Raw genomic sequence first — 14,376 nt, 5'->3', positions numbered from 1 at the left:
TTTTCCAATAATAGTTTATATATATATATATATATTTTTTTTTTCTTTTTTTATATATAATTGGTCTTTTTTATATTTCTATTTAGCTTTAAATAATTTTTATTCAGTTTTAGTCATTTTAGTACTTCAACTTAACCTTTACTTTAAATCAGCATTTCTAATTTTTTTTGACAAGAATAAGTTAAACTTTTTTTAAAGTTTTTTTTATCTATTTATATTTCAGTTTAGTTTTGATTCCACTATTAGTTTATATCCTTTTGTCATTTATTTTGTAAGATTTCTATTTCTATTTAATTTATTTTTATTCAGTTTTAGTCATTTTAGCACTTCAACTTAACCTTTACTTCAAAGCAACATTTTTACAAGAATAAAAGTTTAACTTTTAAGTTTTTTACATTTTTCATCTGGTATTTGTTTCAGTTTAGTTTTATTTTAATTAAGTTTATATGCTCTTGTCATTTATTTTTTTATTTATTGTCATTTTTATATTTTTATTTAGCTTTAGATTATTTTTATTCATTTTTAGTAAGTTTATACTTTAACTTTTATTTGTTTTTGTTTTTTTACATGATTTTCATCTAATAACTATATTTTTGTTTAGTTAACTTTTATTTTCATTAATAGTTTATGCTTTTGTCATTTATTTTTAAAATTATTGTCATTTTTTATATTTGTATTTATATTTAGCATTCATTTATTTTTATTCAGTTTTAGTAACTTTAGTACTTCAACTTAACCTTTAATTTTTTTACAAGAATATAAGTTTAACTTTTATCTGACTTTTAATGTTTTTATCTAATATTTATATTTTAGTGTAGTTTTATTTCCTTTAATAGTTGATATGCTTGTCATTTATTTTTTTATTTATTGTAATTTTTTATTTTTATGTTTAGCTTTTATATATTTTATTCAGTTTTAGCAATTTTAGTACTACTTACTTGGTCATCTAATATTTATATTTATATTTTAGTTTAGTTTTATTTCAGTTACTTGTTTATATGCTGTTATTTCTTGTCATTTTAAATATTTATTTAGCTTAATATTTTTTCTTCTGTTTTAGTAACTTTAGTACTTCAACTTAACCTTATTTTACTTCAGTTAGTTGCCAAAAGAAAAAATTTTGTTTTCATTATCTAATACTTCTTTTTAGTTGAGTTTGTTTTTGTTTTATTTAAATTAAGCATTTTTATTAGTTCTAGTTTTAGTTAACGATACAAACACTGATTTGGTCAAGGATGTAATTAGTTGTTTCAAATAAATCCGTCAATTCAGTGTAACTATAGAATTTCTACAAGCAACGCTGATTTCAATTCACAATATAAGGATGCTCGGCATCTCTTATTGCATGTGCCTGTATAAAGCGGACACACTGACCTTTCAGTGCACTGCTCACTGGGTAAAATCGCATCAGGAAGGGTGACCTTGTTCCTGTCCAGAGGACCGAGGCTGTGCCCCGTGTGGTTAACCACTCGGTTGGCAAAGAGAACATCATATTCCACACAGTTGAAGAGAAAAGTTGTAAACGTGACCACAAACAGGAATTGCCTGAGAACGGGAATGCAAAAACAGACAGGGTTGTTAGTTGTTAAGTGATACATATGCAATCATGTCCTAAAGAATTAACGCTTCAGGCAACTTACACAAGTTCAAAAAACTCTGATAACACCATACAGGCGAATCCATTCTTTTGATGGAAATGATAGATGTGAGCGTGTCAAAGACTCTAGCATTCCAATGATAGTTGAAACAGTTTTAAAGAAGCACAGCACTGTTCAGCCATTAATGTAGCCAAAGCGTAACACAACATTAATGCCTAATGATGAATAGAGACAGTGTGCTTTCAAGAAAAAAAGAGAAATTTTACCATTCTGGGAGTTTATAGCTATTGGACAACTGCTGATTTATAAAAAAAAAAAAAAAAAAAAAAAAATTTATATTCATCCTAGGATATAACACTGCATATCGTTTTAATATTTTGAAAGGATATTCTTGTGAAGAAATTGTCCAGGTTTTTGATATGATGCCATGGGTCTGCAATGCAAAAGAGATTGTTATTCATAATAAACAATATTTGTTAGTCATAATGTATGATGTAAAAGTGAACAATAATTACCTCTTCTGCCCTCCGGCACATGGATGAGTAAATCTTCCTCTCCTGGAGGTGAGTCTTCCTCATAATCTTCTATTCGCTGATACTCCTGGTACGTTTCAAAACCAGCCATCGTGTGTTACATTCTACCTCTCTATAATATTAACAATAGGTCCTGAAGAACAAACAGAACATTAGAGTGGAATTAGATGTGAAAACATAGTGCAAAACCATCTCAAATTGACATTTCACTGTATTTACAAAACTGTTATTGTCTCTGTTTTCTGATAAAACCACAATCACATGAACAGTTAACATAAACAGATGAGTCAAGGACAGACTTGATTGCAATATTACAAAGAAACAAAGACAAGCTTTCTTAACAGATAAAAACACGATGGCGTATAAATGTTTCCATTATTAATGACAACATAAATAACATTTAGATTTAACTATTTTTATCCATTGTCTGCTAACGGGAGTGAGTTTAACAGATGACCATTTCACATCAGCCTCATGCTGGCTAAACTGCTCATTATTTGCTTACATCGTCTGTTATCGTCTAGCTGAGATTTCTTTTTTTTGAAAACATTTATATTAAAACAATACTGAGAGGATTTTAATACGTAAATCGTTCAATTGGTCTTACCATCCAAACAGAGAGGATCCTCGCCTTTGCTCTTCACAACAAAAACAGATATGACAACAAACATCGCCTGTCGTCACTTTGGCTTCTAGTAGCGTCACTTCCGGGGAGACTTTTATTTTTGACATGTAATGTAAAATATTTTATATTTTAAACATAACATTTGTCAATAAGTGTTTACGTTTTAAATTCGTCTCTATTTTCGTTCAGTTTATCAAATACGTCTTTGAACAACGGACGGGTTTAAACAAACAAACAAAAACGAATGTATATGTAATCAGATATCATTTAAAACATTATATGCATTTATTTATTTATTTATACATTATTATTTATAATCAATAATAACATAAAATTTGTATTTAAATGAAAATCGGAAAAAATAAAGGTTTCTTTATATTTAAGTTCAATTTATTAGGTAGGACCGTCTTTGAACAACGGACAGGCTTAAACAAAAAAAAAACGAATGTATATGTAAATGGATATAATTTAAAGCATTAAATACATTTATTTATTTATTTATACATTATTACCATTTATAATTAATAATAACATAAAATGTGTATTTAAATAAAAATCTTTAAAAAATAAAGGTTTTTTTTATATTTAAGTTCAATTTATTAGGTAAATCTTTGAACAACGGACGGGTTTAAACAAAAAAACGAATTTATATGTAAATCGATATAATTTAAAACATTATATACATTTATTTATTTATACATTATTACCATTTATAATCAATAATTACATAAAATGTGTATTTAAATAAAAAAAATTTAAAAAAAGGTTGCTTTAGATTTAGCATAAATTCAATTTATTAGATAAGTCTTTGAACAACGGACGGGTTTGAACAAAAAAACGAATGTATATGGAAATGGATATAATTTAAAACATTATATACATTTATTTATTTTATGCATTGTTACCATTTATAATTAATAATGACATAAAATGTGTATTTACATGAAAATAGAACAAAAAAAAAGTCTCCTTGAAAATTACAAGCGTCATTACAAAAGGATATAAATAAATAAAAATAGCCAGTAACATTTGATTTTTAAAAAACTTAAATTGTCGTATACATTCCATTATTTATGCGAATAAATAAAACAAGCGAATGTGTTTTACGTAGCGATGACGTTCAGGGTTAACGGGGGCGCGCTTGGAATGGGGTTGCGTAAACATGGCGGCCTACATGATAATCCTTGAATTCATTTAGTTTAATGAACTATCTTTTCTTCTATTCTTCTTCCTGCTGTCATTTTAAAACACTACATCAACATGTTTCATTTTGCACGCTGCAGTCGATTGACCCGCGGAACTGTCACGTCTGATCGACTTTTGAACTCCCAAAAAACAAGAGATTTCTTGATCCACCACCTTAATAGGTACACGACATTTCTCTTTGTTTATTATTTTAGATTTAAACTAATTGGCTGCACAGTAGTCATTTCCATATTGATCTGTCTGAGGTTATAAGACGATATGTTTGCATCTCATTTTGCATATGTACACGATTAGTCAAAAGTTTTTGAACAGTAAGATTTGTTTTTAAAGAAGTCTCTTCTGCTCATCAAGCCTAAATTATTACTGTAAAATTGTGAAATATTTTGTAACTGTTTTCGTTTTGAGTATATTTTAAAGTGTAATTTATTCCTGTGATTTAAAAGCTTAATTTTGAGCATCATTACTCCAGTCTCACGATCTTTCAGAAATGCTGCTCAAAAAACATTTATTATTATTATGTTGAAAACAGCTGAATAGTATGTTTTTCAAGTTTGTTTGATTAATAGAATGTTCTGAAGAACACACAGCATTTATATGAAATAGAAATCTTTTGTAATAGTAATGTCTTTATCATCACTTTTGATCAATTAAAAGCATCCTTACTAAATAAAAATATTAATTTCTATAATTTTTTTCCTAAAAATATTATACTGACTCCAAGCTTTTGAGTAGTATAGTGTATAAAGTTACAAAAGCTTTTTATTTTAAATAAATGCGGATTTTTGGATCTTTCTGTTCATCAAAGAATCTTGAAAAAAAAATGTACTCAACTGCTTTAAATATTGACGATGATTCAAGTTTTCAAGTTTCAAGTTTATTTGTATAGCGCTTTTCACAATACGAATCGTTGCAAAGCGCTGTACAAAAGTTTAGGCTACTACAATATATTTAGTAATTTTAGTATTTAGTGGTGAATACTGTATGTCAAGTCGATGTACATATGATATAAATGTTAAAATCAGTAACTGTGTAATCGAACAGATGATGAACACTAATTGCAATGATTATGTGCTGTGATCAAACTTGTAAGAAAATTATGTAGTGCTGTATGTTGTTTCAAGGCTGGCATCATCTGCGGTCCTCTGAGGGGTCGGCATCATCTCTTCTTCTGAATCCAGACTGAATCTTGTGTAAATCCTAGTTACCACGGGATGGAAATCCCGTGGCAGAAACAGAGAAACAAATAGAGAAATAATTAGCGTAGCTGCTGTTCCAACTTCCAACCAAACAAAAATGATGTGTTTAGCCCAAGCTGAAGAATATTAATGTGCATTTGATCAGATGTAACTGAAGTACAACGTTATGAGATACATTATGTGAATGCTTGGCTAAAGAGATGAGTCTTTAATCTAGATTTAAACACAGAGAGTGTGTCTGAACCCCGAACGTTATCAGGAAGGCTATTCCAGAGTTTGGGAGCCAAATGAGAAAAGGCTCTCCCTCCTTTAGTGGACTTTGCTATCCTAGGTACTACTAAAAGTCCAGAGTTTTGCGACCTTAGGGAGCGTGAGGGATTGTAGCGTAGTAGGAGACTAGTTAGGTATGCAGGAGCTAAACCATTAAGGGCCTTATAGGTAAGAAGTATTATTTTGTAAGTGATACGGAACCTAATAGGTAGCCAGTGTAGAGACTGTAAAACTGGGGTAATATGATCATATTTTCTTGATCTGGTAAGGACTCTAGCAGCTGCATTTTGGACTACCTGTAGCTTATTTATTGAAGAAGCAGGACAACCACCTAGTAGTGCATTACAATAGTCCAGTCTAGACGTCATAAATGCATGAACTAACTTTTCTGCATCAGAAACAGGTAACATGTTCCGTAGCTTAGCAATGTTTCTAAGATGGAAGAATGCTGTTTTAGTAACATAGGAAATATGATTTTCAAAAGACAGGTTGCTGTCTAATATAACACCCAGATTTTTGACTGTAGAGGAAACAACAGTACATCCGTCTAGTTGCAAGTTGTTGATAATAATAAAAATAATAAATGTTTCTTAGACAGCAAATCAGCATGTCAGAATGATTTCTGAAGGATTTTGTGACACTGAAGACTGGCGTAATGATGCTGAAAAATTAGCTTTGATCACAGGAATAAAGTACATTTTAAAATATATTTAAATAGAAATCAGTTATTTTAAAAAGTAAAAATATTTCAGAATATTACTGATTTTGTTGTATTAAGGATCAAATAAATGCAGGCTTGGTGAGCAGAAAAGATTTCTTTAAAAAACTTTAAAAAATCTTTGGTTCAAAAACTTTTGACTGGTAGTGTATATAAACATAATTGATTGTATATGTAATCAAATAGACATTTCATGTGTAGAAATAGGTAATTTATGTATGAAAAAGTTGATTTATGACATCTACATGGCTTAAAGTAAAGAAAAAATATTGTATGATAGTCATGGGAACTTATGGTAGCACACTTTTTATTTTTAGTAGTACTATGCAATAAATGTTTTGCATTATCTCTTGTTTTTTAGGCGTGGCCAGCATACAGTACCATGGAGCAGTTCACGACTCCCATCCACACAGATCACCATCAACGCTGCTGCTCGCATATGGAGACAAGCTCAAAAAGTGCTCCGTCTAGCATCCAGGCGGCAACCCAGATCACCAAACGTCACTCTGAAATTCATATTAGGACCTGCTGCTTTGACAGTGACCGCACGCTTGCTTGGTACCGTAGCTCATTGTGAAGCAGATGTGAACAATAACATCCCGGTGGAAGTTCAGGCGAATGAGAAGATTCCTGAATTTAGCTGGGCCATCCTGTGGGAGTTCGTTCGGCCCCAACTTCTTGCTCTGATAGGAGCCGTTATTGTAAGTAAACAATTAAACTATTAATACCTATGCTGCTTTTTGACCATATTATGCATAGTTTGCTTTATTGTGCTGTAATGTGTCTTCTTTCAGCTTGCGTTCGGAGCAGCAGCCCTTAATATTCAGATTCCTCTGTTGTTGGGAGATCTGGTGAATGTCGTCGCTCGCCACATGAGAGAACAAGCAGGTCATTACATAAGAGACATTAAAGCGCCTGCAATGAAGCTGCTCGGACTGTATGGTTTACAGGTATGTTAAGTGACACAGTGAAGCTCTATGAGCAAGATTTGACTTGCTTCTTGCACTTGTACACTAAAGTTAGATGTTAGTAAGATTTCTGAAAGAAACTAATATATTTTTTACCAAACATTATATTAAACAAAAGTGACACTACAGACATTTACAGTTGAGGTCAAAAGTTTACATACACCTTGCAGAATCTGCAAAATGTTAATTATTTTACCAAAGTAAGAGGGATTATACAAAATGCAAGTTATTTTTTTGTTTAGTACTGACCTGAATAAGATAAAATATTTCACATAAAAGATGTTTACATATAGTCCACAAGAGAAAGTACTAGTTGGATTTGTAAAAATGACCCTGTTCAAAAGTTTACATACGCTTGATTCTTAATACTGTGTTGTTACCTGAATGATCCACAGCTGTGTTTTTTGTTTAGTGAGAGTTGTTCATGAGTCTCTTTTTTTGTCCTGAACAGTTAAACTGGCCGCTGTTCTTCAGAAAAATCCTTCAGTTCCCACAAATTCTTTGGTTTTCAACATTTTTGTGTATTTGAACCCTTTCCAACAATGCCTGTTTGATTTTGAGATCCATCTTTTCTCACTCAGGACAACTAAAGGACTCATATACAATTATTAAAGAAGGTTCAAACACTCACTGATGCTTCAAAAGGAAACATTAAGAGCTGGGGGGTGTAAACTTTTTGAATTTAAAGATCAGGGTAAATTTAACTTATGTCTTCTGGGAAACACATAATTATCTTCTGTAGCTTCTGAAGGGCAGTACTAAATTAAAAAAATATATAATATTTAGGCAAAATAAGAAAAATGTACACATCTTCATTCTGTTCAAAAGTTGTATTTCTGTTTGTATTTGTATTGTATTTCCTTCTGAAGCATCAGTGAGCATTTGAAACTTCTTTAATAGTTGCATACAAGTCTCTCAAGTCCACAGTGTGAAAAGATGGATCTCAAAATGATGTAGTCATACAGCTGTGGATCATTCAGGTAACAACACGGTATTAAAAATCAGAACAGGGTTCAAAATTTTTAGAAATTCAACTATTGTTTTCTCTTGTGGACTATATGTGAACATCTTTTATTTGACTAAACTTATTCAGGTCAGTACTAAATAAAAACTTGCATTTTGTATGATCCCTCTTATTTTGGTAATTTTGAAAATTCAGCTTTGCAGCATCACAGGAATAAATTACATTTTATATATATATATTCAAACTATTTTTTTTTTTAAATAATATTTTACAATATTAAATGATCTTTATTTGTCTTTCAGGGTCTGTTGACCAGTGGCTACATCATTCTTCTGTCTAGAGTTGGAGAGAGAGTGGCAGCTGACATGAGGACAACTCTCTTCTCCTCTTTGCTTCGGTTTGTAATAGTTTTTTTTTTTTTTTTTTTTAGATAAACACATATGTGACCCTGGACCACAAAACCAGTCTTAAGTCGCTGGGGTATATTTGTAGCAATAGCCAAAAATACATTGTATGGGTCAAAATTATCGATTTTTCTTTTATGCCAAAAATCATTAGAAAATTAAGTAAAGATCATGTTCCATGAAGATTTTTTGTAAAATTCCTACTATAAAAATATCAAAATGTAATTTTTGATTAGTAATATGCATTGTTAAGAACTTAATTTGGACAACTTTAAAGTTGATTTTCTCAGTATTTAGATTTTTTTGCATCCTCAGATTCCAGATTTTCAAACAGATGTATCTCGACCAAATATTGTCCTATCCTAACAAACCATACATCAATAGAAAGCTTATTTATTGAGCTTTCATGTGATGTTTACATCTCAGTTTTGTAAAATTTAACCTTATGACTGGTTTTGTGGTCCAGGGTCACATATTAGAAAGAGAAAGCATTTTAATGTCTAAATGTCTTGTTACAGACAAGATGTTGCATTTTTTGATGCAAACAAGACCGGGCAGCTGGTTAATCGCCTGACGTCAGACATCCAGGAGTTTAAATCTTCCTTCAAGCTGGTTGTTTCTCAGGTAGGATGTTTTACAGCAAGTGTGTTTTAAAATCCTAGAATGTATAGACATACCACATTCATTTGTTATCTATTTTATGTTTTACAGGGTTTGCGCAGTGCCACGCAGACGGTAGGTTGTTTTGTGTCGCTGTACGTCATCTCTCCCAAACTCACAGGTCTCACTGTGGTCATCCTGCCATGTCTGGTGGGGGCTGGTGCTCTCATCGGTTCTTTTCTTCGTAAACTATCACGGAAAGCACAGGAACAGGTAACAATGCTCTGAAGGAGAAGAGAAGATTGTAGTTTTGTGAGTGTTTGAATGCTAACTCATCTGTTTTCCTCTTTTAGGTTGCTAAAGCTACAGGAGTGGCCGACGAGGCTCTTGGTAACGTGCGGACAGTGAGAGCGTTTGCCATGGAGGATCGAGAATTAGAGTATGATTGCAGAATCTAGATTTTTTTCACATTTTGTGTGCCAATATTGAGGAAAAAAGTTGCTGGGAATGTAATTTTACTTGCAAAAGCCATGCATTTGACAGTATTTTATAATAAAAGTACATATAATGTGGAGGTAATCCATTTTAAATTTTTACTGTAGCATTTTTTCTTTATTTCTGGACAAATTGCAAACACTTTTACAGTGCATAGTCTTTTTTATGTTCAACATTGATGTACTAAAGCTGATGTTTTCATCCTAACCTAACAGTTTTGATATGCCTTTACTTTTACAGGATGTATGCTGTTGAAGTCCAGAAATCAGCTGCAATGAATGAGGCGCTGGGCACAGGAATTGCTGTATTTCAGGGACTGTCTAATATTGTCCTAAACTGTGAGTAATGATTCTTTTATACTGATTTACAAGCAGTGTTCACATGAATTAGATCTGTTGAATTTTTTTTTATTTTCGACAGGCATTGTCCTAGGCACTATTTTTGCTGGTGGGTCTTTGATGGCTCGGAATGACATGTCCCCTGGTGATCTAATGTCATTTTTGGTCGCCTCACAAACAGTTCAGAGGTAAGAGTCCTAATTTACATCTACACATAATGTACAAAAAAACAAAAATCCAGCAAAACCTTGTCTATGATATCAAATGTAATCAAATCACTTCTCTCATTCTCTCCATAGATCTCTTGCCAGCATTTCAATTCTGTTTGGACAGGTGAGAAGAAAGGCATTTCCAAGCGTTCTGTTACATTATAATGTATATAGTATGTAATCTATATACAGTTTATGTGTGGTTTGTGTCAGATGGTCCGAGGTATGAGTGCAGGAGCTCGTGTGTTTGAGTATTTGGCTCTAGAGCCCACCATTCCTCTTACCGGAGGTGGTCGTATCCCTCTCAAGTCTCTGACTGGCAGAGTTGACTTCATGAATATCAATTTCAGGTAGGACTCTGTCTGCTCTCATTCAAACATGACAAGACCTGAATTCAATCTGAAAAGTTTCATTCTCTGTTATTTGATGTTTCCTGGATGTTTCTCAGTTACCCGACAAGACCTGGAAACCAGATCCTTAAGAAATTCAACCTGACTCTACCTCCCTGTAAAACCATCGCTATCGTTGGCGAGTCTGGCGGAGGTGACCTATCTATCTATCTGTCTGTCTGTCTGTCTGTCTGTCTGTCTGTCTGTCTGTCTGTCCGTCCGTCCGTCCGTCCATCTGTCAATAAGTTCATCTGTGTCTTTCTATCTATCTGTCCGTCCATCTATCTATCTATCTAGTCATTTGTCCATCTGTCCATTTGTCTGTCTGTCAATTTATCTATCTGTCTGTCCATCCGTCCGTCCATCTATCTATCCGTCTGTCAATTTGTCCATCTGTCTATCTATCAGTTCATCTATCTGTCTTTCTCTGTATCTATCTGTCCATCTGTCAGTTTGTCTATCTAGCTAGTCATTTGTCTGTCTGTCCATTTTTCCGTCTGTCTGTCTGTCTGTCTATCTATCTGTCTGTCTGTCTGTCTGTTCGTCCGTCCATCTATCTATGCGTCTGTCAATTTGTCCATCTGTCTATCTATCATTTCATCTATCTGTCTATCTATCTATCTATCTATCTATCTATCTATCTATCTATCTATCTATCTATCTATCTATCTATCTATCTATCTATCTATCTATCTATCTGTCTGTCCACCTGTCTATCAGTTCATCTGTGTCTATCTATCTATCTATCTATCTATCTATCTATCTATCTATCTATCTATCTATCTATCTATCTATCTATCTATCTATCTATCTATCTATCTATCTATCTATCTCTGTCTGTCCGTCCATCTATCCATCCATCTGTCAATAAGTTCATCTGTGTCTTTCTATCTATCTGTCCGTCCATCCATCTATCTATCTAGTCATTTGTCCATCTGTCCATTTGTCTGTCCGTCCATCTATCTATCTGTCTGTCAATCTGTCTATCTATCAGTTCATCTATCTGTCTTTCTCTATATCTATCTATCTGTCCGTCTGTCAGTTTGTCTATCTATCTAGTCATTTGTCTGTCTGTCCATTTTTCCGTCTGTCTGTCTGTCTGTCTGTCTGTCTGTCTATCTATCTGTCTGTTCATCCGTCCATCTATCTATCCGTCTGTCAATTTGTCCATCTGTCTATCTATCAGTTGATCTATCTTTCTCTGTATCTATCTGTCCGTCTGTCTGTCCGTCCATCCATCATTTGTCCATCTGTCAATTTATCTATCTATCTGTCTGTCCATCCGTCCGTCCGTCTATCTATCTATCTATCTATCTATCTATCTATCTATCTATCTATCTATCTATCTATCTATCTATCTATCTATCTATCTATCTATCTATCTATCTATCTATCTATCTATCTATCTATCTATCTATCTATCTGTCAGTTTGTCCATCTATCAGTTCATCTGTGTCTTTCTATGTATATGTCCATGTATGTCTATCTGTCTTTCTGTCTGTCTATCTATCTATCTGTCTGTCTGTCTATCTGTCTTTTCATCCATTCTTCTGTCCATTTGTCTGTCCATCCGTCCATCTATCTATCTATCCTTCTGTCAATTTGTCCATCTGTGTATCTATCAGTTTATCTATCTGTCTTTCTCTGTATCTATCTATCTATCTGTCTGTCTGTCAGTTTGTCCATCTATCTATCAGTTCATCTGTGTTTTTCTATGTATCTATCTATCTGTCCATATGTCTGTCCATCTATCTTTCTAGTCCAGGGGTGTCAAACTCCGGCCTGGTGTCTGTCTATCTATATTGTTATCATTAACACATTAGTAATTTATTTACCTCTATATTCAGGCAAATCCACAGTGGCTGCCTTATTGGAGCGGTTCTATGACCCGAGCAGTGGAGTGGTCATGCTGGACGGGCTGGACATCAGAACACTGGACCCATCCTGGTTAAGAGGACACGTCATTGGGTTCATTAGTCAGGTACATTTTACTCTCTCTACTCACTCTTTGTGTTATAGGTGTGTGAAAAGATCACCAATCTTACAATTCTGTTTTGTTATTATTATAGGAACCTGTTCTTTTTGGTACCTCCGTGATGGAGAATATAAGATTTGGAAAGCCCAGTGCCACAGACGCTGAGGTCATGTCTGCAGCCAAACAAGCCAATGCTCATAATTTCATCACAGGATTCCCACATGGATACAACACCGTGGTTGGTAAGTGCTGTTTAATAAAATCAAAAAATAAATTATAAAATTAAATATAATTATAAAATATAATAAATTAATTTTCGTATATTTTTCTGTACAAATGTCTTCAGGTGAACGTGGAGTGACTCTTTCTGGGGGACAGAAGCAACGAATCGCTATCGCTCGAGCCCTGATCAAAAACCCCAGCATCCTGATTCTGGATGAGGCCACCAGTGCGTTAGATGCTGAGTCTGAGCGTGTGGTTCAGGAGGCATTGGACCGAGCCACAACGGGACGCACCGTTCTGATTATCGCTCACCGGCTCAGCACCATACAGGGGGCCGATCTCATCTGTGTCATGAGCAATGGACGTATTGTTGAGGTTAGGAAGGACTTTACAATTGTAACGGCATACTGAATATGTGTAAACACTGTGATGATATTTAATGTTATTATTTTGTTTTGTTTTTTAAGGCTGGAACACACCTGGAACTACTGAGCAAAGGAGGGCTGTACGCTGAACTCATAAAGAGACAACGATCCGACGGTCACAAATAAACTACTGTATTACTGTGCATATTTCATCAAGCACAGTTATTTTAAACAATCTTTTAAAAGACAATTTCATTTGGTGCTCTGTCATAGAAAATGAGTTTTAGTCAATTTTCCCTGGTTGGAGTTTTATGTATTGTAAAACAGATATATGTCAGTGTTGTGTAATGGTAGCAAAACTGTTTTTAAATACATGTTTTTAATTTACAAACTCTAGACTGAAAGTATTTGAATGTTTTCTTTTTTAAATTAAAAGGTTTCAATAAAGTAAGCTGTACATTTTATTTTGAAATATACATTATATATCAATACTGTTGTGTTGATACACTGTTTATCTTCCATGAAAATTGAGGTACAATAAAATTAAATATTTTCTTCCTGCTTTATTTGTTTGCTTGTTTATCTATCTATTTTTATTATTATTTAAGTTATTACTACTAATAATAAAATATAAAATTTATAAAAAACATATCAAAAGTGTTTTATATAGATTTTGTTTAAATGTTTATTATTATTATTACTACTGACTTTTTAAAGTACTTTTTAACCAGAAGTCCATTCACAAGCATCAAACATTTATCTTAGTTTGAAATATATATATACAGTATATTCAAACTCTGTTCAAACTCTGCTTGTCTTTCATGAAAATAGAGGTTTATATATTTATATCTTCCTACTTTATGTATTAAAAATATATATAAAATATTATATTAAAAATAAAATTTATAAAAATATATCAAAAGTAAAAAATAAATGCTTATTATTATCTTATTTTAAAATATATATTATATATCAATACCATTGTGTTCAAACTCCGTCTTCCATAAAATTGAGGTATAATAATTTAGGTATAAGACATAAATATTTAAAAAATATATAAAATGTATATAAATATTATATAAAATAATATTATTATTATAAAAATAGAATTGATAAAAATAATAATATATGAATTGTTTTTAGATTTATTTAAATGCTTATTATTATTTCTATTATTATTATATCTATCTGTCCATCTTATTTTGAAATACATATTTATCAATATCATTGTGTTCAAACTTCGTTTGTCTTCCATGAAAACTGGGGTATAATAAAAATAAATTATATTTTCTACCTGCCTT

At 32.4% G+C, this 14,376-nt stretch overlaps 2 protein-coding genes across 2 annotated transcripts in view; one reads left to right on the top strand and one right to left on the bottom strand.

Moving 5' to 3' along the window:
- The window catches only part of atg9b (autophagy related 9B), a 38,440-nt gene extending 36,218 nt beyond the window's left edge, over window positions 1–2,222 (bottom strand). Inside the window, exons 1-4 of the mRNA XM_073830602.1 lie at window positions 2,114–2,222; window positions 1,988–2,031; window positions 1,641–1,705; window positions 1,375–1,545 (exon numbers count right to left, since the gene is read on the bottom strand). Coding sequence (XP_073686703.1) covers window positions 1,375–1,545; window positions 1,641–1,705; window positions 1,988–2,031; window positions 2,114–2,222 — 389 coding nt within the window. The remainder of the gene's footprint in view (window positions 1–1,374; window positions 1,546–1,640; window positions 1,706–1,987; window positions 2,032–2,113) is intronic.
- A 1,680-nt stretch (window positions 2,223–3,902) lies between these two features.
- On the top strand, window positions 3,903–13,637 carry abcb8 (ATP-binding cassette, sub-family B (MDR/TAP), member 8). The gene is made up of 16 exons (XM_073830729.1): window positions 3,903–4,123; window positions 6,508–6,847; window positions 6,941–7,096; window positions 8,381–8,475; window positions 9,001–9,106; window positions 9,194–9,355; window positions 9,436–9,521; window positions 9,818–9,915; window positions 9,998–10,103; window positions 10,215–10,248; window positions 10,338–10,474; window positions 10,573–10,667; window positions 12,361–12,494; window positions 12,583–12,730; window positions 12,835–13,085; window positions 13,178–13,637. The coding sequence occupies exons 1-16, from the start codon at window positions 4,017–4,019 to the stop codon at window positions 13,259–13,261; spliced, it is 2,139 nt and encodes a 712-aa protein (XP_073686830.1). The 5' UTR covers window positions 3,903–4,016; the 3' UTR covers window positions 13,262–13,637.
- Window positions 13,638–14,376: the final 739 nt, after the last annotated feature.

The sequence above is a fragment of the Garra rufa genome, chromosome 24 (genome assembly GCF_049309525.1).
Source record: "Garra rufa chromosome 24, GarRuf1.0, whole genome shotgun sequence".
Lineage (NCBI taxonomy): Eukaryota > Metazoa > Chordata > Actinopteri > Cypriniformes > Cyprinidae > Garra > Garra rufa.
Note: the sequence above shows the minus strand (reverse complement) of the source record. Positions and strands in the feature narration are given on the sequence as shown.